The 23350-nt window shown below is 45.8% G+C and overlaps 3 protein-coding genes across 3 annotated transcripts; all 3 read left to right on the top strand.

Moving 5' to 3' along the window:
* The first annotated feature begins 558 nt into the window (after positions 1–558).
* Positions 559–5782, top strand: LOC108158826 (mitochondrial folate transporter/carrier). Its single transcript, XM_017291523.2, has 5 exons — positions 559–1339; positions 3353–3506; positions 3575–3929; positions 4149–4294; positions 5270–5782. Exons 1-5 carry the CDS (start codon positions 1192–1194, stop codon positions 5433–5435), a joined length of 969 nt encoding a protein of 322 aa, XP_017147012.2. The 5' UTR covers positions 559–1191; the 3' UTR covers positions 5436–5782.
* A 267-nt stretch (positions 5783–6049) lies between these two features.
* LOC117190188 lies at positions 6050–7336 on the top strand. Its single transcript, XM_033395250.1, has one exon. The coding sequence runs from the start codon at positions 6818–6820 to the stop codon at positions 7334–7336; it is 519 nt and encodes a 172-aa protein (XP_033251141.1). The 5' UTR covers positions 6050–6817.
* A 5040-nt stretch (positions 7337–12376) lies between these two features.
* LOC117185697 (ras-related protein Rab-44-like) lies at positions 12377–15657 on the top strand. The gene is made up of 4 exons (XM_033395273.1): positions 12377–14045; positions 14385–14780; positions 14851–14994; positions 15057–15657. The coding sequence occupies exons 1-4, from the start codon at positions 12549–12551 to the stop codon at positions 15168–15170; spliced, it is 2151 nt and encodes a 716-aa protein (XP_033251164.1). The 5' UTR covers positions 12377–12548; the 3' UTR covers positions 15171–15657.
* Positions 15658–23350: the final 7693 nt, after the last annotated feature.

Here is a 23350-nt window from a genome sequence, read left to right as displayed (position 1 = left end):
CATACCCTGGGGGAAATCGATGCTATAGAATTGTGAATACGTTTGTCTTCCAAGGCTCAGTAGGTATCAGGATCGACATAAATATATACAAGATACTAATAATGTACTTGAATATGTCTAAAGAATATCAATTTGAGAAAAGGTCTTAATAAATTACGTTTGATCTTCATATAAAATTAGCGAAATAGGGTGTACAAAGCGCTATACACGCATCACGTCTTCAAATACCAGCAGCATTGCGACTATTTTTTTTGTTGAACTTTTTCGTTTAAACCTTTTTTTTACAATAAATACCATATAAGCAAGGATTAAAAACTATCCAATCTTGTAGAAAATTGATTCATTAATCGTATAAAGTTATGTGGGCATGGCTAAATGTGCTATATATATAGTAATATTCCACGGAAGATCAAAATTGAGGAATATGTAAAAAGAACTTGAATTCGTCAGTATATTTACGGTATATTTTTAAAGTAAGACGGTATGTTTCGGTATATTTCTGAGAGTCGGACGGTTTATTTTATCAATAAATCCGCGTTCACACTCGCGCGACTGCTGTTGTACATTTTCGGTTTTCCTCACATTCTCACATTTTTGCCCCGCAAGTTTTTAATAGTTATTAAACGCTATCGCACGTGCCTAACAATTTGCAGTGAGATAATACATTACCTGGGATTGGCAGAGTACGAAATAACAGCACAAACTGTGGAACAGATATGCATTTGGCATTACATTAGAAGCGAATGGCTGAGCGAAAATAATTGGGAATCGGACAAAGATTAACTGCAATTGAAGATATTTCATCAGCCATTTTGGAGCGCAGCCACAGCAAGAGTTTCGGACTGATAGTCTTGTACACTGGGAAACAAAGTAAGGGAAAATATGTGCTGGGCAACAATAAAGCTAAGGCAGGAGTGTTTCAACTGTAGCAGCAGCAGCAGTGAGGCCGCCAACAACAGCAACAACTGCAGCAGCAACCAGAACCGCCGAGAGTGTGCGCCTAGCAACAAGATCGAATTGGCGAGGGAATTTCTTTGATTTGCGCTCATGTGTCCGCAGCATTTCTCAAGCCAAAGAGTGTAAATAGTAGTACATAGTTGTAGCACAATTCACGCGCACAGTGAACTCTGCAAAAAGGAAAACTTAAGATTATAGCAGTAATACAAAGATACAAGAGAGATCGATCCCAAAATGAATCCCAGCGGTCCAGCAGCCACGGGCAGTCCTAAGAAGTTCAATGTTCACTTCAAGTACGAGCATCTGGTGGCCGGAGTATCCGGAGGTGTAGCGTCCACAATTATACTCCATCCACTGGACCTTATCAAGATTCGATTTGCTGGTGAGTTACATTTCATTTATTTTAAGCGGTTTCCACTGTACTTGGGGCTGCCAGCTGCTGATACTGAACCCCACAGCACGTGCAGACGCCTCCACAGCGTCGCCAGCTTGGCTGGAGATTGCACTGTTGTGCCTCGGCACCCCGCCCCGCCCCGTCTCTCGAATGTGGTTGCGCAGTGCAATTGGAAAATTTCCATGGAACATTTGAAACGGTTGCTGCCTGAGGCTGCAGAAAGGCTTCGTCAGTAAACTGAGACGGTGCCGGGTTTGGGTGATTGTCATTTTTTGAATGGTTCTTTTTCTTTGCTGACGCGTCCGATAGCTGGTCGAAATTTATTGATTTGTTGAGAATTCTGTATGACTGATTATGCCCCACTCCACTCCACTGTTGGCTAAATTTACTTTAATCTAGAATTCTCGAGAAGCAAATAAAAACACGCCCTCAAACTGTTTTTCGTTGCCTGTCAAAGATCGATATTAACCCCAACAGTTAACCTCAGTGGGTGCTATTGCCTGTAATTAGCAGATACAATTTCACAGGAAACGAACAGCTGATTGTCATTCTTAATCATCTGATAGTCGTTTTTTTCGCCTCCTTTGCTTGGCTTGTGGAAAAACATTCAATGAGTCATTTCCCAACATACATGTACAAATGTAGTTGGCCTCGTTGGCGCTTCATGCCAAATATGTGTACACGAGCAGTATTTCCGTATAGTCGGGTTCAAAACAACAACAACCGGAGCGGGTTTATTAAATATTATTGTTTTGTTGCTGCTTGAGATCAGCGCTAAAAGGCGACCAGTGTAAGAGTCAATATGTAAATTCAGCAGAAAAATGTTGAGTAAACAACAACCACAATGGGAGTCCCAGCAAATTAGGTTGTTTATGCGAATAAAATCACACCATGCGAAATTTCGTAAACTGATAAAGCAGCTCAAAGACCAAGACATACGAGCACACTGGTAGATAGCAGCCCACAGCTTTCAGCTCTCTGTTCTTCTATTTCCATTAACAATGTGTAGTATCTCGGAGTAATTTCAGCTCGAAATCTCGTCGAATCTTCTCCAGCTTCAACAGCTGTTTTCTATTGACTTGACTTGCGCAAGGCCTTCTACTTTTCTGCGACGCGATGACGCATTTGGCTCAGACGCTCGAAACTTGTTTGCTTTTGCTCTTTTGCTCACGTGACCACGCTGCTGCCTGGTGCTGCTGGTGCTGCTTGCTGCTGACTGTACATTCGCTTTGTTAACGTCAAATTTCGGCCGCTGACAGACGACAGCTTTGGGCACTGTCCTGTCCGGTTTATGTTGCACAAGCAGCCGCAAACCGAGTTCCAGCCTGTTGCCAAGCGGGAAATTCGCTGAATCAGCCCCGCCACTTGTGACCTTATCGGGTGCTATCGAGTGCACCATCAAAAACTCATAACTTTGCCCTAAAACTCGATTGTGTCAGCAGTTAGGCGTTTACTTAATTTATAGATCATCATCCGGATCTGCCGAGCAGCAGCCAGTTAGTGCCATCGCTCAAGGTCACTCATGGGGCAACTAAAAATAGCTAAGAAATACAAAAATTGAGAATACTGAAAGTTCTGGCAAAAGACGAGCCCCCTTTCTGGCTTGTGGTGCTGTTGTCAGGCCAGCCCCCGCTACGACCGTGCTCGTACATACATATTTTCATATAAATAGATGCTAATGGACGCGTACAAATGTAGAGCTCATTTGGACTCTCCCTGCTTATCGCATCCGCTGGCAATTAACGCTATCAGTTGGGCGAAAACAACTTTGGCCAGGGCCTGTTAGAGTCAACAACTGATTTGCCGTCCATTCCGGGCCGTGCTGTACCGAGCCGAGGTCCGTACAGTTGCCTACGGTAAAGAACAAGCAACAAGATGACGTATCCTAGCCTTACCGTGCCCTCCTGCCCAATTATCCAGCTATATGATGACACGATTTTTACTGCCCTGTCTAGACGTATTTATCACAACGGTTTCTCCGTTTCGATTGTCTACTTTTAGTTAACGATGGACGGACAGCGACGGTGCCCCAGTATCGTGGATTGGGCAGCGCTTTTACCACCATTTTCCGCCAAGAGGGGTTCCGAGGGCTCTACAAGGGCGTCACCCCCAATGTCTGGGGATCGGGCTCCTCCTGGGGGCTGTACTTCATGTTGTAAGTGGATCTGAACTTGCATTTATCTCGAAGAAACCATCGATTAAAACTTCCCTTGTCACTTGCAGCTACAACACCATCAAAACATTCATCCAGGGCGGTAATACAACGATGCCACTGGGTCCCGCCATGCACATGCTGGCTGCCGCCGAGTCTGGAGCCCTCACCCTGCTCCTAACCAATCCCATTTGGGTGGTGAAGACGCGCCTGTGTCTGCAGTGTGACGCCTCGGCCAGTGCCGAGTACCGGGGAATGGTACATGCTCTGAGCCAGATCTACAAGGAGGAGGGTGTCCGGGGCCTGTACAGAGGGTTCGTTCCCGGCATGCTGGGCGTCTCACACGGCGCCATTCAGTTCATGACCTACGAGGAGATGAAGAATGCCTACAACGAATACCGCAAGCTGCCCATCGATACGAAACTGGTGTGTATACAAATCAGTGGAGAACAGCATCACATGACCAGGTTGCTCGTGCCGTTGCCCTCCGATATAATATATACATACAGATATAGTATAGGCACATCCATATCTGTATATATCCGGCTATGGCTGCTCTTTGGTGACGTCTGAGCGATTTGGCAGCTGTTCAAGAAAATTTCTTTTCGCTCGCATTTCTAACCGTACATCGCTTTCCATCCACAGGCCACCACCGAGTACTTGGCCTTTGCGGCCGTCTCCAAGCTGATTGCGGCAGCAGCCACATACCCATACCAGGTGGTGCGTGCCCGTCTGCAGGATCACCACCACCGCTACAGCGGCACCTGGGACTGCATTAAACAGACTTGGAGGTACGAACGCATGCGCGGTTTCTATAAAGGACTTGTGCCGTACCTGGTCCACGTCACGCCCAACATCTGCATGGTCATGCTGATTTGGGAGAAGCTGACCAGCTAGATATAGTATTAACCAGAACATAGGATCTAGCATCTAGGAATTAGGATCTAAAATCTGGAACAGAATTTAAGCACCTAGAATACACGAATCTTTCTAGTTTCCTCCAATGTGCAGCAAACAGCAACAAAAATGACAACATGTTTTGTATTATTGTTATAATTCGATTAAGAACCACCTAAATACTAGCCCCAAGTTAATTCCATAACTAGTTTGTTTTACATTCTGCGCATCTTCACGTTGAAAGTTATTGTTGTGATGGTATGTAAATTCACCGAAGCAACACACACCCACACACACATTTAGTTCATAGTTTAGTTAAAATATTTATTTTGTAATGGATTGGAATTGTATACGCAGCTGAAACCAGTTTCTAGTTTAGTTGAGACAAAATTTCGTTTTGGCAAAAAGATTCTTCATAGTTTCGCAAATGGTTTATAATCTTAAGGATGAAATGAACCTTGACACTTATGTAAATAAATATAAAACGCATTGTGAACCACCAACTAAGCTGCTGAAGCAGAACAATTCCAATCAAACCATACAACCAAGAGAAGAAAATACAAAACTAGTTACTTACCTATATTAAAATGCCATGATGGCAATCCAAAAGGACACAAAAAAAAAACAACAAACTAAAGAACGTCTCGGGTCCAACCAGAGTCTTTTAATTTGGCCAAGGGCTATGGGCTTCAGCTTCAGCCGTACGCTATGTTGTAAGTAGTCCGTGCTCCTCTCTATCTATTTCCCATTCTCGTAACTTGTGCAGAATCTCTTTGCTAAACTGAAACAGCCAACGCGATGTACTGTAAGTAATTGTAGCCACCTCATCACAGTCACTAACCCCCTATCCATGTTTCGTTTCATTGCAGGTTCGAAGGCCTCAACGGCTTCTACAAGGGCCTGCAGCCTAACCTGACGCGTGTGATACCCGCGTGCATGATCACGTTCCTCGTGTACGAGAACGTGTCGCATTACATGCTGGCCAAACGGAAAAGTGCCGAGGGTCAGACACAGGCCATAAAAAAGGACAATTAAATCGACCAAAACCAAACTCGCAAAAACTTACGATTCAGGATTCCTCTAGTTTATAATTAAGAAGTGTACCTCTATGTCGCATTACATTGTACCAGTAGTCGAAGGGCAGCTGCACAAGTGTTGAGCACTGGAAGCTGTTCCCATTTCTAATGGTGTTGAACGATTCTTTAGTCTTTAAGGGACTTTATATATTCGTACATCTGTTGTTCCTACGGTGTTTAGCCACTTGGCAGATTTGGCTACGTCTGACAAACCGTCAGTGATTGCTGATACCCAAACAAACAAATTATTTTGTAGTCCATTGAAATATAAATGTAAATAAATGTTGGAATAAGATCAAAACACAACAGCCTCCATCATGCATCGTACATTGTCAGGGTAAGCTAATAATAATAACTAAAACAAAACCGTCTGTTTTGAGCTTCCGAATGTCAATCGGAAGCTTCTTTGGAATCGATAAACCCCAAAATTATCGCTATTTAGATTATCAATCGCTATCAAATCGGCGGTTGTTTAACGGGTATTTGTATAGTGCTTACGAAAGCTTCGTGCGAAAGCTTTCGAAGTTGCCCATGCTTTCATTTTCGTTTGTTTCTCTTGCTTAACGTTCGCCCAGTTAATTTTTACCGCAAAAGTTGTGGATGGCGGACGTTAACAGCTGCACTTTGTTGTTATGATCGCTGTTTGGTTGTTTGCGTATTTCGTTCGTGTGTGAATTCCAATCCATTCCGTGATATAGAATTAGCGCCAAGAGCCTCGTACCATACCGCAATCCGAGCACAATCGAAACCGTTTAAGCTTATGCAAGAGACTAGTTGGTGGTGACCACCAAAACCAAAAGTGCTCCATTTCTTCCATTTGCATCGTCAACGAAACCAGTTTCGCCTGCACTCACGCCAAATACACAAATAAATTGTCCAAAAAAGTGCACAGTCGAGTTCAATAAACCTCCCCCTGCAGCGATAACGACAACCTCTGGCCCCATCAGGCCCGAAATTGCAGTGAAATCGAGTATAAATACCTGATAATTCTGATAAGTTCAAGTGCAGACATAGAGCTTTGTTTACCGTTGAAACAGAAGCTAAGCTTGCGACAAAGCGCGTGCGAGCAGGAGACGGGGGCAATTAGAGCTAGGAGAACAGAACCACATGTTGCCGCCGCCAGCTTTGTGATATGTAATACGTGTGTGAGTGAACGAGACAATCAAACAAAACACTCGAAAATCCACTGAATAGTTGAATATACAGAGACGAGGCACAGAACGAGCGTGTGTGCGAGCGACCTTGACTGAAGAGGGAGTGCGATAAAAGTGCAAGAGCACGAGCAAGCGAGCCCGGTCATTTTCCAAAGTCTAAAGAGCATCTATCTGCATCTGGAGTTGCATGGCAACCAGCGTCATACGGAGCAGTGTTGTCTCAACCTCCGCCGGACGCCGCAACATCTGCGACTGCCTGGCCAAAGAGTCCTCCGGTCTTAGAACTCTTCCGCTCAAGTCCCAGTCGTACAGCCATCTCGGTGGGTGTGCCTGTCTACGTTGCCACTACCTGGCCAAAAAGGTAATCGTAACCAGCACCAGCAACTCTTCTGACGACACGTTGCCTGTGGAGCATAAACATCATCCCCTCAGTGCCATTTCCCTGGGCACCCTGAGCACCAAGGAGTCGCTCATCTTTGTGCGCCGCCAGCACTTGATCCTGCCCCAGGAGGAGCAGCAGCCGCCTGCGCCGGTCATCAGCTCCCCCCATTCTCGCTGCGCAGTGCGTCACCCTCGTACATCGAGCGCCAGCCGGAGATCGATCTCTGCGCCGTCGAGGCGCTTACTCTCGCATCGGACATGCCCGCGGCCACACGAACCAGCATGGACATCAGCCGAAACAACGGCTACCTGCACAACGGAGTGAGTATCTCGATCAGGCGTACAGTAGTCATGCCGGGGCACGTTTATTTATGCGAACCACACTCAAAATGCACGCTTAAGCCCAACACTGGTTGGGGAATGGGGTATTGCCCAAAAATAAGTGGACCAAGTTTAGAAATGAATTGCTTTTTGCTTGGTCAGCCCGTAAGTTAGCGACGCAACTTATGGCTTTTACATTACTCTCATTTGGCACTTAGTAGTCCGTAGAACTCGGTAAACTCGTTAGCTGCCCCCCAGCTGGGACTTGTAACCGAAACAGATGCCTGGAATAAGGCGTCATCATGGTATTTCCCGCAGCTTGAGGGAATCGAATTGCTGCGTATACAACAAGCTTATATCCAGTAATTGTAGGAAATTGTATGTAAATCAACCAAGCATTCTTCTGCATCGTTGAAAGTAGCGTTGTTTATAAAACTGAAATATATCTTAAATATCTTATAAACTGTGTAAACATTCTATCCCTCAGAATTCAGTTCACTGTTAATGTTGCCCACATCGCGTTTAGCCGCCTCGTTTTCGCAATCGCTTGTGTCTTATCTTGGCCAATACAAATGCCGCTTCTCCCAGCCATTAACCGACCAATTAAATGGAAATGAAATTGAATTCGTTGCCACATTTGAGATCGAACGTGGTATAAACAAAGCGATGAAATCAAAACAATACCAAGCTGAAAATCGTCGCCGGTACTGAGGGGCGAACCCAAAAGGGAGCACCACAAAAATTTCACTCTCGTCATGGCATGCCCCATTCGCAACATCGACGGACTAGCTGTGACAGCGACAGAGACGAAGAAGGGGAAGACGGGGGCAACCCATGTGGGTGTGCTTGGGTACTTAAGTAATTCCTCGTTGTAGCTAGACATAGATATAGATATCCGCTGGCTGCTGATGAAAAACTATAATGGGAATCGGAATGAGAATGGTTTGCTACCGTTTAACATATCGTCACGTTTTAAGGTCAATTATTGAACGAAGCAAGCGAAAGTGTGGAGGAGGAATCGGACGTGGAAGTGGATGGGGCAGTGGGGGAGTGGGGGAGAACCTTAATTAATGCAAGAAATTCAAATTGTTTCAATTATACATTACACGCACACACACACAGAGACACACAGTTTCACGAGTATCCCAGTCCATGAATCACAAGGTTGCAATGCATTTTCGGTACAATCTAATCAGGCGTTGCTCATATTTTTGCTGGTGACTCCTCCTCCGCCTGCCAGTGATAAGATAAGGGCTGCCTGGCACTCCACGCCAACTGCGATGGGACATAGAGCAGAGGGCTGCGTGTGCAGAGTCCATTGAGGAATGGGGCGGACGCGTGGTGTCCGGGGAGATATCATCTCCTTATGTAATCTCTCTCGCAGTCGCATCGCGGATCGCTGGCTAAGGCAATGCACTTTCTGTTGTGCTGCTGTGGCGGGCTGATTTCATTTACATGACAATTGCCAGAGCAATCGCGGCTGATAAGCAGTATAATAATCCATAATGGCGGAGAGTCACATCAATATGTCTGACCTGAAATCACGCAAGGTAATATTATACCGTAATTGAGATGCAGTTACCCTAGAGGTGTTAAGCCTGATATAAATTAAACTAATCAAACAGAAATGACTCCCGCTTATCGCACGTTGTATATAGTTTTATATATATGTAGCCTGTGAAATCGTGGTGTTTTATAGACTTTGTAGAGCTTATACACTATCTACATCGTTTTAGCTGATTTACGTGCTACATTTTTCATAAATCTGATAGACATACATTCAATCTATAATCTAGTTTATTGCAAGATCATAAACTCTCACATACCCGCAAACTGAGGGGTCAAATCTGTATGAATAAATGAATTCTGAATATTAGCTACACACAAAATCTACATGAGATCTACAAAAAATATCACAGCATACATTCAGGCTACCAAATCGGTGTAGAATTCGTGTAGATTGCATGTATATTTTCCATTTGGAGCCCATTTATGTGCCAATAATTAGTCCCCAAGGTTGGGGTTTTTGAATGTGTCACTTGATTACAAACTTCATTCCAAACTTCAGAACTAGCAAAGCTTCTGTTTAAAATTGTACATTTGTATCTGAAACATGGACATTAGACGACAAAGAAATGCTAATCCTAATAAAAGCAAATCCTAAAAAATATTTCCATATCAAATCGATGTGGCACGAAATTACAAAATGTTTTCAAAAAGATTCAAAGAGTGTGTTTTAAATATTGTAAAACATTTAATTGTTCTCACTTTGTAAACTATTTATAATAGTCTGCAGGAATGTATAATGAAACTCTGAAAGTAGGAACATTGAAAGATATTCTGTACGTGCTCACGTGTCGTGTGGCATGCAACTGCCGCCCCTTGCAGAAACTTGGCCACGTGTTTAGTCCATGTTTTAAAATACAAAAACATTTGATGGCTAAGCCCCTGGGGGCGGGGGCTCCAGGTTTGGTCTTTGATTTCGACGTTTAGCCGAGCTCCGCCCATCCACCGCCTCTGGCATCCGTGTGGCTTTGGTGCGGAATAGGGTCGTTGGGGTAATTGCAAACTCCTCACATGCCTATGCCCCGCTCCTGGAGCAACATTTGCATGGACAAAGAGGGACTCCGATCCCTCCTCGCCGTTCGACATTTATGTGGAAAGTGAATTTCTAATGCTTTCGGTTTCCATGGCCTGAAAACCCGTAAAGAGGTGCCGTACGATTCTCCCGACTTCATGCCATACCACGACTGGAGCCCCATGAATTATGTAAGCTGTTGCCTGTGTGGGATTCGAGTGTTGAAATAGTTGTCCCCGATTTCAATATGTGCATATCGAGGAAGCTGTAGACAGACAACACGAATCTACGCATTATGTATCCCATTTCCCATTTATTACACTGAGAGAAAGCTTGATTTTAGACTGATTCAAACATGAGAACGATTTACATCGGAATATTTACATTTTTTGCCCCCAGTGAATACCTAATTGAACCGCAAAGGTGCCCAACACACGATAGAAGTCTGTCCTTCCATATAAGGAAGTGTTGTGACATCGGTCCCCAGCTCCGCATATCCGTCGGGGGAATATATGTATGTAGATCTATCTCGATACGAGTTCCCCATGTGTGCCATCCAGTCTTCGCTTATGGGTTTATACTTGTGTAATCTTATATACCTGTGCCCCTCTCTGCCTGCATTGGGGCTAACCACGTTTTGTAATAAACGTAATTCTATATAGTCACGTAGCAGCAACAGCAATCATTCAAAGACACCACCAACGCCACCCACCCACCTCATTGATGTGTGTCTCCCACTTAATGCTGAGCGACTCTTTTGGGGCAAGTAAATGCGGCAAATCCTCAGCTTAAAGGAAGCCACCGAAGTGCGTGAATGAACACCTCTCGGTTGGGGCTGGCGGCTGGGCTAGGTCAGGTACATCCACTCCGGAGCAGTCCATTCCATTTCGGCCCAGAAATGGACACTGTCATACAGTACGCTTGATCGACTGTGCTAGATGATTGAGCCCCCGCCCGGCACACACCGCCATAATTTCAATGATAGAGTCGATTGATTCGGGAGCATGGCCAGCCGGTGGACAGACAGGCGGCTGCATTCAGTCGGCCATTTGGTCGAGACGGACACAGACCTGGCTTTGTCCGAGGATTGCTTGATAAGCGGCTGCCCCAGACTCAATCGCGGCATTCAAAAGCCGCCGCTCTTCTCACGATCATTTCGCAATATTTCGACTGTCCCGGACCAGTGTTGGTAAGCGCACACACTTTGGCTGGTTTTTTATACCCGATACTCAAAATCAGTATTGGGGTATATTAGATTTGTGGTAAAAGTGGATGTGTGTAACGACCAGAAGGAATCGTTTCCGACCCCATACAGTATATATATTCTTGATCAGCATCAATAGCCGAGTCGATTGAGCCCTGTCTGTCTGTCCGTCCGTCCGTCTGTCCGTCTGTCCGTCCCCTTCAGCGACTAGTGCTCAAAGACTATAAGAGCTAGAGCAACGTTGTTTTGGATCCAGACTTCTGTGATATGTCACTGCTACAAAAATATTTCAAAACTTCGCCCCGCCCACTTCCGCCCCCACAAAGGATGAAAATCTGTGGCATCCACATTTTTAAAGATACGATAAAAGCAAAAAAGCAGAATCGTAGAGGATGACTATATGTTCTAGAGTGTAAAATCTCAACCAGATCGTATAATTATTATAGCCAGAATCAAGAAAACAATTTCATTCTTTCTCGCTCTGTCTCTCTCTAACACACAGGTTTCATGGTCGGCTTTGCCAATTGCAAAATATGAGTTCAAGGATCTCAGAACCTATAAGAGCCAGAGCAACCAAATTTGGTATCCACACTCCTGTGATATCGGACCTTGACCGTTTCGTGTCCAAATTTCGCCACACCCCCTTCCGCCCCCGCAAAGGACGAAAATCTGGGGCATCCACAAATCTCAGAGACTATTAAGGCTAGAGTAACCAAATTTGGTATCCGCATTTCTGTTAGATCTCACTACAAAACGTATATCTCAGAATTTCGCCCCACCCCCTTCCGCCCCCACAAAGGACGAAAATCTGTTGCATCCACAATATTGCAGATTCGAGAAAACTAAAAACGCAGAATCATAGATAATGACCATATCTATCAGACTGCAGAATCTGGATCAGATCGGATAATTTTTATACCCAAAAGGAAAAAATCAATTTGCACTGGCTACGCAGCGCCCGACGTCACGCTCAGACTGATTTTCTGTCTCTCTCGCACGCACTCTTTGTCGTGTCGTTTAATATTAGCGGCGTCTGCCGGAGGAGAGCCATACTGACTAAGTATCGGGTATAACTGTAGAGTTGCGGTGTCCGCAGCAACTCACAACGTTCCCCCTCGTTTTTTTGTGTATAACTGTAATGTAAAACCGACCACAAAACGGTGCTGTCGGTGGCAAGGGAAAGGGGAGAGGGACAGACAGACGACTGGGCTTAATCAAATTTATAAAAGCCTAGACGTCAACAATTTGGATTTCAGTGCGCGATTGTTTTGACTGCATTGCGGTTGCTCAATTCGCTCAGGATATCGAGATCCCTTGCAGGATCCCAGGAGAGACAGGATAGTACACGACACGACCCCATGGAAGCCTCCGTTTAGCCCCACGGCAGAGTCTCCCTTTGAAGAACAGGCCCCAGGTTTAGCCCTAGGTGAAAATATGCAAAACGTCAAAAAGCAGCGGGGAAAAGCCATACAGAAAGTGGAACCAGAACCCGAATCAGAACCGTTGCCAGCGGAGCGCGAGCACTTGGTGGTAAGAAAGGACAGGAAGGAGGAGAAGGAGCAGAAAGAGGAGGAGGAGGACACCAGCTCCAAAATCAAGACCCGTTCACGCTTCTCGGCCGCCTTTCGTAGTCTCTCCAAGCCAAAGGCCAAGAAGGAAAAGGAACAAGAACCCAAGAGCGAGGAGGAAGCCCCCACGCATCTGGAGGACGTCGACAGCACCGACAGTGGAGCCGCTGGGAAGACGCTGAAGAAGAAGAGTCTGACCCGCCGCCTGCTGCTGGGCGGTCTGAAGAAGACCCCAAAGGTTCGACCACACAGCCTGGCCACCAGCGATGAGATCAGCGTGCTAGACGCCAGCCTCGAGCGGGTGGAGACAGCTCCAGACGAAGAACCGGACCCAGACACCAGTGCACCATCCGCCAGCAGCAGCGGCACCCTCCTCCAGATAACCATAAGCGGGAAGAAAGTCGAGCCGGCCAAAGCCAAGAGCCGCAGCAAGACTCGGGCCAAGAGCTCAGCCAGCGAGACGGATTACCTGACACCAACGTCAGAGGCGTCGACGGGCAAAGCCATAGCGGGTGGAAAGAAAAAGGCTACCACTACCACAACGGTGACTACCAAAGACACGAGCAGCACTCGGACGACAAAGCTGATTGTGGCCAAGAAGAAGCAACAGTCGACCCCCAAGCCAGCAGAGGCAAAGGCAGCGACAGCCGCAGCGCCAGCGATAGAACGACTCGCGACAGCTGCAGAGGCAGGAGGGAAAATCGCTATCACCGAGAGCACACGAGATACGCCGCCCAGAGAGCGGGCCCCGGCCAAGCCGAGTCGCGTTCAGGTTCAGTCTGCCAGCAGCACCGGAGCCGTTCGCAAGTCATCTTCCAGCAAGAAGCTGGAATTGCTGCAACAACAGCAGCAGCGCGGACACCGCCTTTCGAGACAAGTCGCCACCAACGCCACAACGGTGGCCACCCCAGAGAGCAACCAAGTGCCGGCCCTAGAGGCGCCACCCAGTCCAGAGCCGGAGCCGCCCACGTGTCCGCCCCCACCCCTGCCAGTCGTGAACGAGCAGTCTGCCGACGACGCCGTGTCCTCAGCGGAGAGCGCCCAGGCCGTCAATCCATCGCCCGTGGTCCGTTTCGCCGTAGGTAGCGCCGTGCGCAGTCCCCTCAGTACATACGAGGCTGCCGTAGCCGCGTTAGCCAATCAGCCACCCAGCTCCAGCGAAGAACCCAGCGACTCCAGCCTCCGGCGACTCAGCTTTGCCCAGCAGCAGATCGTTCTGAGTGACCACGACAGCATCGAGGGCCGAAGGGAGACCCTGCACTATCACTCCGTGGCCAGCGAGGAGCAGTCCGTAAAAGATCCAGCCACTGCGAACCCCATGCCGGCCTTTGGTGACCTGACCATGGATCAGGAAATGGAACCGGTAAGGTGTCGCCCAACTGTTTACCTCGTTGATTTACAACCGAAGCCCCACAAGTGTCGTGTTGCCTCTGTGTGCCTGCCCTCGACGGCTGTTCATCGGCCGCCTTTTCGTGGGAGGCTCTGTTCGTGCGTGTGTGTGCGTGTCATTCAACTGCGCGGATGAGAGCTCTAGACAATCGACAGTGTTCATTTGAACGATAAAGAACCCGCTTTGCATAGCCCCAAGAGGTTCCGATTGAAGTGAAAATACTCCGAAGATATTGTAGATTAATCCATAACCTATGTAGAATAGGCTGTTCCGATCCGCTTGCTAAAAGTCCATTATTTTCAAACTTTCCAGGCCATCATGACGTCAACCAGCGAGAAACGCGAGCATCTGTACAAAATTCTAGTCATCGGCGAGCTAGGCACAGGAAAGACGTCCTTCATCAAGCGCTACGTGCACCAGTTCTTCAGCCAAAACTATCGGGCCACCATTGGCGTGGACTTCGCCCTGAAGGTGCTCCAGTGGGATTGCAACACGATAGTGCGCCTGCAGCTGTGGGACATCGCCGGCCAGGAGAGATTCGGCAATATGACCCGAGTCTACTACAAGGAGGCGGTGGGGGCGTTCATCGTGTTCGACGTGACACGCAGCGGAACCTTCGACTGTGTGAGCAAGTGGAAGGAGGATCTGGATTCGAAGGTGCAGCTGCCAGACGGGAGTCCCATACCCTGCATACTGCTGGCCAATAAGGTGAGTGGGGAGCGGGAAGCGGGGCTGAGGTGGGATGAAACTTTCCTAATTGATCCCTTTGTGTTCCTAGTGCGATCAAGAGAAGCAGGGCATCATCACGAATCCGGAGAAAATGGATGAGTATGTGCGGGAGAACGGGTTCGCCGGCTGGTTCGAGACATCCGCCAAGGAGAACATCAACATCGATGAAGCGTCCCGCGCCCTTGTGAATAAGGTAAGAGATCTATGCTCCTGGATGCCCATACCCTGTCTAATGTGTCCGTGTCTCGTTTACAGATACTCATCAACGATAAGCTGATAACTGGCGACCTGGCCGACGGTGACAAGTTCAACCTGAACAGCACCAGCGATGCAACTGGCACGCAAACCAAAAACAAGTGTTCCTGCTGACCTGCCACCCAAAACACCAGAGGCCTGGCCAGCCATCTGCTATATTCAAATCAAAAATGTTTATGTTCATTCCATGTTCGTGTTGTTGAAAGATAACCACGATATCTATGCTTAGGATTTCAACTTAACATTTGTCTAAGACCTAGCATTCTCATCGTGTTCCATCCATCCATCAGGCACCCGATCTTCTGTTTGTTTGCACCGAGTCCCTGTCAACACTTGTGCCCCTAAATTCTGGATTAGACGAGATCGGGGTCAGTGCGTGAATTTATATGGCGGCACCTTCGCATTCATACTTGTAACCTTATCATCAACATTATCTAGGTGGCGTGGAGATAGTGCAGCATCCCATGCTGCCCCTGCCATTATAGACCCTATACATTTGTGTAAAATACGAATCGTTTTCTCGTTATTGTTTGACTTATTTACTTTTGTTGACGAGATTGTTTTATCTTGGAATTCTTATACACACACACACACATTGCCATCTTTATTTGCATTTTATTTAGATACAAATCATTTTGAGTATCGGGTATAACGAGGGGGAACGTTGTGAGTTGCTGCGGACACCGCAACTCTACAGTTATCCCCGATACTAAGTCAGTATGGCTCTCCTCCGGCAGACGCTGCTAATATTAAACGACACGACAAAGAGTGCGTGCGAGAGAGACAGAAAATCAGTCTGAGCGTGACGTCGGGCGCTGCGTAGCCACTGCAAATTGATTTGTTCCTTTTGGCTATAAAAATTATCTGATCTGGTCCAGATTCAGCAATCTGATAGATATGGTCGTTATCTATGATTCTGCGTTTTTAGTTTTCTCGAATCTTTAATATTGTGGATGCAACAGATTTTCGTCCTTTGTGGGGGCGGAAGGGGGTGGGGCGAAATTCTGAGATATACGTTTTATAGTGAGATCTAACAGATGTGCGGATACCAAATTTGGTTACTCTAGCCTAAATAGTCTCTGAGATTTGTGGATGCCCCAGATTTTCGTCCTTTGCGTGGTCGGAAGGGGGTGTGGCGAAATTTGGACACGAAACGGTCAAGGTCCGATATCACAGGAGTGTGGATACCAAATTTGGTTGCTCTGGCTCTTATAGGTTCTGAGATCCTTGAACTCATATTTTGCAATTGGCAAAACCGACCATGAAACCTGTGTGTTAGAGAGAGACAGAGCGAGAAAGAATGAAATTGTTTTCTTGATTCTGGCTATAATAATTATACGATCTGGTTGAGATCTTACATTCTAAAACATATAGTCATCCTCTACGATTCTGCGTTTTTGGTTTTATCGCATCTTTAAAAATGTGGATGCCACAGATTTTCGTTCTTTGTGGGAGCGGAAACGGGCGGGGCGAAGTTTTGAAATATTTTTGTAGCAGTGACATATCACAGAAGTCTGGATCCAAAACATCGTTACTCTAGCTCTTATAGTCTTTGAGCACTAGGCGCTGAAGGGGACGGACAGACGGACGGACGGACAGACGGACAGACAGACATGGCTCAATCGACTCGGCTATTGATGCTGATCAAGAATATATATTTTTTATGGGGTCGGAAACGATTCCTTCTGGACGTTACACACATCCACTTTTACCACAAATCTAATATACCCCAATACTCATTTTGAGTATCGGGTATAACGAGGGGGAACGTTGTGAGTTGCTGCGGACACCGCAACTCTACGGTTATACCCGATACTAAGTCAGTATGGCTCTCCTCCGGCAGACGCCGCTAATATTAAACGACACGACAAAGAGTGCGTGCGAGAGAGACAGAAAATCAGTCTGAGCGTGACGTCGGGCGCTGCGTAGCCACTGCAAATTGATTTGTTCCTATTGGCTATAAAAATGATCTGATCTGATCCAGATGCAGCAATCTGATAGATATGGTCATTATCTATGATTCTGCGTTTTTAGTTTTCTCGAATGTGCAATATTGTGGATGCAACAGATTTTCGTTCTTTGTGTAGGCGGAAGGGGGTGGGGTGAAATTTTGAGATACACGTTTTATAGTAAGATCTAACAGGAGTGCGGATACCAAATTTGGTTACTCTAGCCTTAATAGTCTCTGAGATTTTTGAATATCCCCAGATTTTCGTCCTTTGCCGGGGCGGAAGGGGGTGTGGCGAAATTTTGAAACAAACTCGTCTCGGTCCGATATATTGGAAGTGTGGATACCAAATTTGGTTGCTCTAGCTTTTGTAGTCTCTGAGATCTAGGCGCTAATGTTTTACTCTAAGCAAAGCCGCCTATGCTACGTGTGTGTTAGAGAGAGACAGGGCGAGAAAAAATGAAATTGTTTTCTTGATGCTGGCTATAATAATAATACGATCCAATTCAGATTCCGCAGTCTTAAAGATATGGTCATTCTCTACAATTCTACGCTTTTGGTTTTCTCATATCTTTAAAATTGTGGATGCCACAGATTTTCGTTTTTTGTGGGGGCGGAAGTGGGCGGTGCGAAGTTTTGAAATATTTTTGTAGCAGTGACATATCACAGAAGTCTGGATCCAAAACATCGTTGCTCTAGCTTTTATAGTCTTTGAGCACTAGGCGCTGAAGTGGACGGACAGACGGACAGACGGACGGACGGACAGACAGACAGGGCTCAATCGACTCGGCTCTTGATGCTGATCAAGAATATATATACTTTATGGGGTCGGAAACGATTCCTTCTGGACGTTACACACATCCACTTTTACCACAAATCTAATATACCCCAATACTCATTTTGAGTATCGGGTATAAAAATACGTACCGTACGTTTTATGCAATACGAAATGAAAACGAGGGGGAACGTTGTGAGTTGCTGCGGAGACCGCAACTCTACAGTTATACCCGATACTAAGTCAGTATGGCTCTCCTCCGGCAGACGCCGCTAATATTAAACGACACGACAAGGAGTGCGTGCGAGAGAGACAGAAAATCAGTCTGAGCGTGACGTCGGGGCTGCGTAGCCAGTGCAAATTGATTTGTTCCTTTTGGCTATAAAAATGATCTGATCTGATCCAGATTCAGCAATCTGATAGATATGGTCATTATCTATGATTCTGCGTTTTTAGTTTTCTCGAATGTGCAATATTGTGGATGCAACAGATTTTCGTTCTTTGTGTAGGCGGAAGGGGGTGGGGTGAAATTTTGAGATACACGTTTTATAGTAAGATCTAACAGGAGTGCGGATACCAAATTTGGTTACTCTAGCCTTAATAGTCTCTGAGATTTTTGAATATCCCCAGATTTTCGTCCTTTGCGGGGTCGGAAGGGGGTGTGGCGAAATTTGGACACGAAACGGTCAAGGTCCGATATCACAGGAGTGTGGATACCAAATTTGGTTGCTCTGGCTCTTATAGGTTCTGAGATCCTTGAACTCATATTTTGCAATTGGCAAAACCGACCATGAAACCTGTGTGTTAGAGAGAGACAGAGCGAGAAAGAATGAAATTGTTTTCTTGATTCTGGCTATAATCATTATTCGATCTGGTTCAGATTTTGCACTGTAGAAGATCTGGTCATCTTTACCGATTCTGCGTTTTTGGTTTTATCGTATCTTTAAAAATGTGGATGCCACAGATTTTCGTCCTTTGTGGGGGCGGAAGTGGGCGGGGCGAAGTTTTGAAATATTTTTGTAGCAGTGACATATCACAGAAGTCTGGATCCAAAATATCGTTGCTCTAGCTCTTATAGTCTTTGAGCACTAGGCGCTGAAGGGGACGGACGGACGGACGGACGGACGGACGGACGGACGGACAGACGGACAGACAGACATGGGTCAATCGACTCGGCTATTGATGCTGATCAAAAATATGTATTTTTTATGGGGTCGGAAACGATTCCTTCTGGACGTTACACACATCCACTTTTACCACAAATCTAATATACCCCAATACTCATTTTGAGTATCGGGTATAACGAGGGGGAACGTTGTGAGATGCTGCGGACACCGCAACTCTACAGTTATACCCGATACTAAGTCAGTATGGCTCTCCTCCGGCAGACGCTGCTAATATTAAACGACACGACAAAGAGTGCGTGCGAGAGAGACAGAAAATCAGTCTGAGCGTGACGTCGGGCGCTGCGTAGCCACTGCAAATTGATTTGTTCCTTTTGGCTATAAAAATTATCTGATCTGGTCCAGATTCAGCAATCTGATAGATATGGTCGTTATCTATGATTCTGCGTTTTTAGTTTTCTCGAATCTTTAATATTGTGGATGCAACAGATTTTCGTCCTTTGTGGGGGCGGAAGGGGGTGGGGCGAAATTCTGAGATATACGTTTTATAGTGAGATCTAACAGATGTGCGGATACCAAATTTGGTTACTCTAGCCTAAATAGTCTCTGAGATTTGTGGATGCCCCAGATTTTCGTCCTTTGCGTGGTCGGAAGGGGGTGTGGCGAAATTTGGACACGAAACGGTCAAGGTCCGATATCACAGGAGTGTGGATACCAAATTTGGTTGCTCTGGCTCTTATAGGTTCTGAGATCCTTGAACTCATATTTTGCAATTGGCAAAACCGACCATGAAACCTGTGTGTTAGAGAGAGACAGAGCGAGAAAGAATGAAATTGTTTTCTTGATTCTGGCTATAATAATTATACGATCTGGTTGAGATCTTACATTCTAAAACATATAGTCATCCTCTACGATTCTGCGTTTTTGGTTTTATCGCATCTTTAAAAATGTGGATGCCACAGATTTTCGTTCTTTGTGGGAGCGGAAACGGGCGGGGCGAAGTTTTGAAATATTTTTGTAGCAGTGACATATCACAGAAGTCTGGATCCAAAACATCGTTACTCTAGCTCTTATAGTCTTTGAGCACTAGGCGCTGAAGGGGACGGACAGACGGACGGACGGACAGACGGACAGACAGACATGGCTCAATCGACTCGGCTATTGATGCTGATCAAGAATATATATTTTTTATGGGGTCGGAAACGATTCCTTCTGGACGTTACACACATCCACTTTTACCACAAATCTAATATACCCCAATACTCATTTTGAGTATCGGGTATAACGAGGGGGAACGTTGTGAGTTGCTGCGGACACCGCAACTCTACGGTTATACCCGATACTAAGTCAGTATGGCTCTCCTCCGGCAGACGCCGCTAATATTAAACGACACGACAAGGAGTGCGTGCGAGAGAGACAGAAAATCAGTCTGAGCGTGACGTCGGGGGCTGCGTAGCCAGTGCAAATTGATTTGTTCCTTTTGGCTATAAAAATTATCTGATCTGATCCAGATTCAGCAATCTGATAGATATGGTCATTATCTATGATTCTGCGTTTTTAGTTTTCTCGAATGTGCAATATTGTGGATGCAACAGATTTTCGTTCTTTGTGTAGGCGGAAGGGGGTGGGGTGAAATTTTGAGATACACGTTTTATAGTAAGATCTAACAGGAGTGCGGATACCAAATTTGGTTACTCTAGCCTTAATAGTCTCTGAGATTTTTGAATATCCCCAGATTTTCGTCCTTTGCGGGGTCGGAAGGGGGTGTGGCGAAATTTGGACACGAAACGGTCAAGGTCCGATATCACAGGAGTGTGGATACCAAATTTGGTTGCTCTGGCTCTTATAGGTTCTGAGATCCTTGAACTCATATTTTGCAATTGGCAAAACCGACCATGAAACCTGTGTGTTAGAGAGAGACAGAGCGAGAAAGAATGAAATTGTTTTCTTGATTCTGGCTATAATCATTATTCGATCTGGTTCAGATTTTGCACTGTAGAAGATCTGGTCATCTTTACCGATTCTGCGTTTTTGGTTTTATCGTATCTTTAAAAATGTGGATGCCACAGATTTTCGTTCTTTGTGGGGGCGGAAGTGGGCGGGGCGAAGTTTTGAAATATTTTTGTAGCAGTGACATATCACAGAAGTCTGGATCCAAAATATCGTTGCTCTAGCTCTTATAGTCTTTGGGCACTAGGCGCTGAAGGGGACGGACGGACGGACGGACGGACGGACGGACGGACGGACAGACGGACAGACAGACATGGCTCAATCGACTCGGCTATTGATGCTGATCAAAAATATGTATTTTTTATGGGGTCGGAAACGATTCCTTCTGGACGTTACACACATCCACTTTTACCACAAATCTAATATACCCCAATACTCATTTTGAGTATCGGGTATAACGAGGGGGAACGTTGTGAGTTGCTGCGGACACCGCAACTCTACGGTTATACCCGATACTAAGTCAGTGTGGCTCTCCTCCGGCAGACGCCGCTAATATTAAACGACACGACAAGGAGTGCGTGCGAGAGAGACAGAAAATCAGTCTGAGCGTGACGTCGGGGGCTGCGTAGCCAGTGCAAATTGATTTGTTCCTTTTGGCTATAAAAATTATCTGATCTGATCCAGATTCAGCAATCTGATAGATATGGTCATTATCTATGATTCTGCGTTTTTAGTTTTCTCGAATGTGCAATATTGTGGATGCAACAGATTTTCGTTCTTTGTGGGGGCGGAAAAGGGTGGGGCGAAATTCTGAGATATACGTTTTATAGTGAGATCTAACAGAAGTGCGGATACCAAATTTGGTTACTCTAGCCTTAATAGTCTCTGAGATTTGTGGATGCCCCAGATTTTCGTCCTTTGCGGGGTCGGAAGGGGGTGTGGCGAAATTTGGACACGAAACGGTCAAGGTCCGATATCACAGGAGTGTGGATACCAAATTTGGTTGCTCTGGCTCTTATAGGTTCTGAGATCCTTGAACTCATATTTTGCAATTGGCAAAACCGACCATGAAACCTGTGTGTTAGAGAGAGACAGAGCGAGAAAGAATGAAATTGTTTTCTTGATTCTGGCTATAATCATTATTCGATCTGGTTCAGATTTTGCACTGTAGAAGATATGGTCATCCTCACCGATTCTGCGTTTTTGGTTTTATCGTATCTTTAAAAATGTGGATGCCACAGATTTTCGTCCTTTGTGGGGGCGGAAGTGGGCGGGTTTAAGTTTTGAAATATTTTTGTAGCACTGACATATCACAGAAGTCTGGATCCAAAACATCGTTGCTCTAGTTCTTATAGTCTTTGAGCACTAGGCGCTGAAGGGGACGGACGGACGGACGGACGGACGGACGGACGGACGGACGGACGGACGGACAGACGGACAGACGGACAGACAGACAGGGCTCAATCGACTCGGCTATTGATGCTGATCAAGAATATATATACTTTATGGGGTCGGAAACGATTCCTTCTGGACGTTACACACATCCACTTTTACCACAAATCTAATATACCCCAATACTCATTTTGAGTATCGGGTATAAAAAAACGAGGGGGAACGTTGTGAGTTGCTGCGGACACCGCAACTCTACGGTTAAGCCGGTGTTTTCACCGGGTCCAGACGGGGTTCCAGGTTGTGTACTCAGGTACTGCGCCGAGGCTCTGTGTGGACCTTTGGTTAAACTATTCACCCTATCCATTGATTCTTCTTGCTTCCCCCCGATCTGGAAGGAATCGTTTATAATTCCTCTCCATAAAAAAGGTAGCAAGTCTGATGCAAAAAATTATAGAGGTATAGCAAAGTTACCCGCTATTTTTAAAATGTTTGAGAGGGTTTTAACTCCGCACTTGCAACATCTCTGCAAGTCACTTATATCTCCAACTCAGCATGGATTTATAAGGCGGCGATCAACCACCACGAACTTGTTAGAGTTTACCTCTTTCATTATTAAAGGCTTTCAAGGTAACTTACAGACGGATGTTATTTACACCGACTTTAGTAAAGCATTCGACTCTGTAAACCATTCCCTTTTAGCGCATAAACTTGACCTTTTAGGGTTTCCGCCCAACCTCCTGAGATGGATTTCTAGCTATCTTTGTTCTAGGTCTCAAAGAGTCCTCTTCAAAAACTCCCTCTCTTTCCCAGTAAAGGTTTCTTCGGGAGTACCACAAGGCAGCCATCTAGGCCCCTTACTCTTCACACTCTTTATTAATGACTTACCTTCAGTATTAACATACTCTCGAGTACTTATGTATGCGGATGATGTTAAACTCTGTGTCCAGTACAAGGACATTTCATTTCATTCTCGCTTGCAATCCGATCTCAATAACTTTCAGTCATGGTGTTGTGCAAACTTGTTACACCTTAATGCCTCGAAATGCAAAGTTATGACATTTCATCGTTCTAGCCCTTTGTTGGCTCCTTACACCCTATTTGGTGG

This window comes from Drosophila miranda, assembly GCF_003369915.1.
Source record: "Drosophila miranda strain MSH22 chromosome Y unlocalized genomic scaffold, D.miranda_PacBio2.1 Contig_Y1_pilon, whole genome shotgun sequence".
Lineage (NCBI taxonomy): Eukaryota > Metazoa > Arthropoda > Insecta > Diptera > Drosophilidae > Drosophila > Drosophila miranda.
The sequence above is the reverse complement of the archived record's forward strand: the minus strand, read 5'-3'. Positions and strand labels throughout refer to the sequence as shown.

Excerpts from the sequence above, each read along its gene's own strand:
- LOC108158826 (XM_017291523.2), top strand. The coding sequence starts at position 1,192 with ATGAATCCCAGCGGTCCAGCAGCCACGGGCAGTCCTAAGAAGTTCAAT. Across the intron at positions 1,340-3,352 it reads TATCAAGATTCGATTTGCTG|TTAACGATGGACGGACAGCG; the intron begins GTGAGTTACATT and ends GTCTACTTTTAG. Across the intron at positions 3,930-4,148 it reads TGCCCATCGATACGAAACTG|GCCACCACCGAGTACTTGGC; the intron begins GTGTGTATACAA and ends TTCCATCCACAG.
- LOC117190188 (XM_033395250.1), top strand. The coding sequence starts at position 6,818 with ATGGCAACCAGCGTCATACGGAGCAGTGTTGTCTCAACCTCCGCCGGA.
- LOC117185697 (XM_033395273.1), top strand. The coding sequence starts at position 12,549 with ATGCAAAACGTCAAAAAGCAGCGGGGAAAAGCCATACAGAAAGTGGAA. Across the intron at positions 14,046-14,384 it reads TGGATCAGGAAATGGAACCG|GCCATCATGACGTCAACCAG; the intron begins GTAAGGTGTCGC and ends CAAACTTTCCAG. Across the intron at positions 14,995-15,056 it reads CCCGCGCCCTTGTGAATAAG|ATACTCATCAACGATAAGCT; the intron begins GTAAGAGATCTA and ends TCTCGTTTACAG.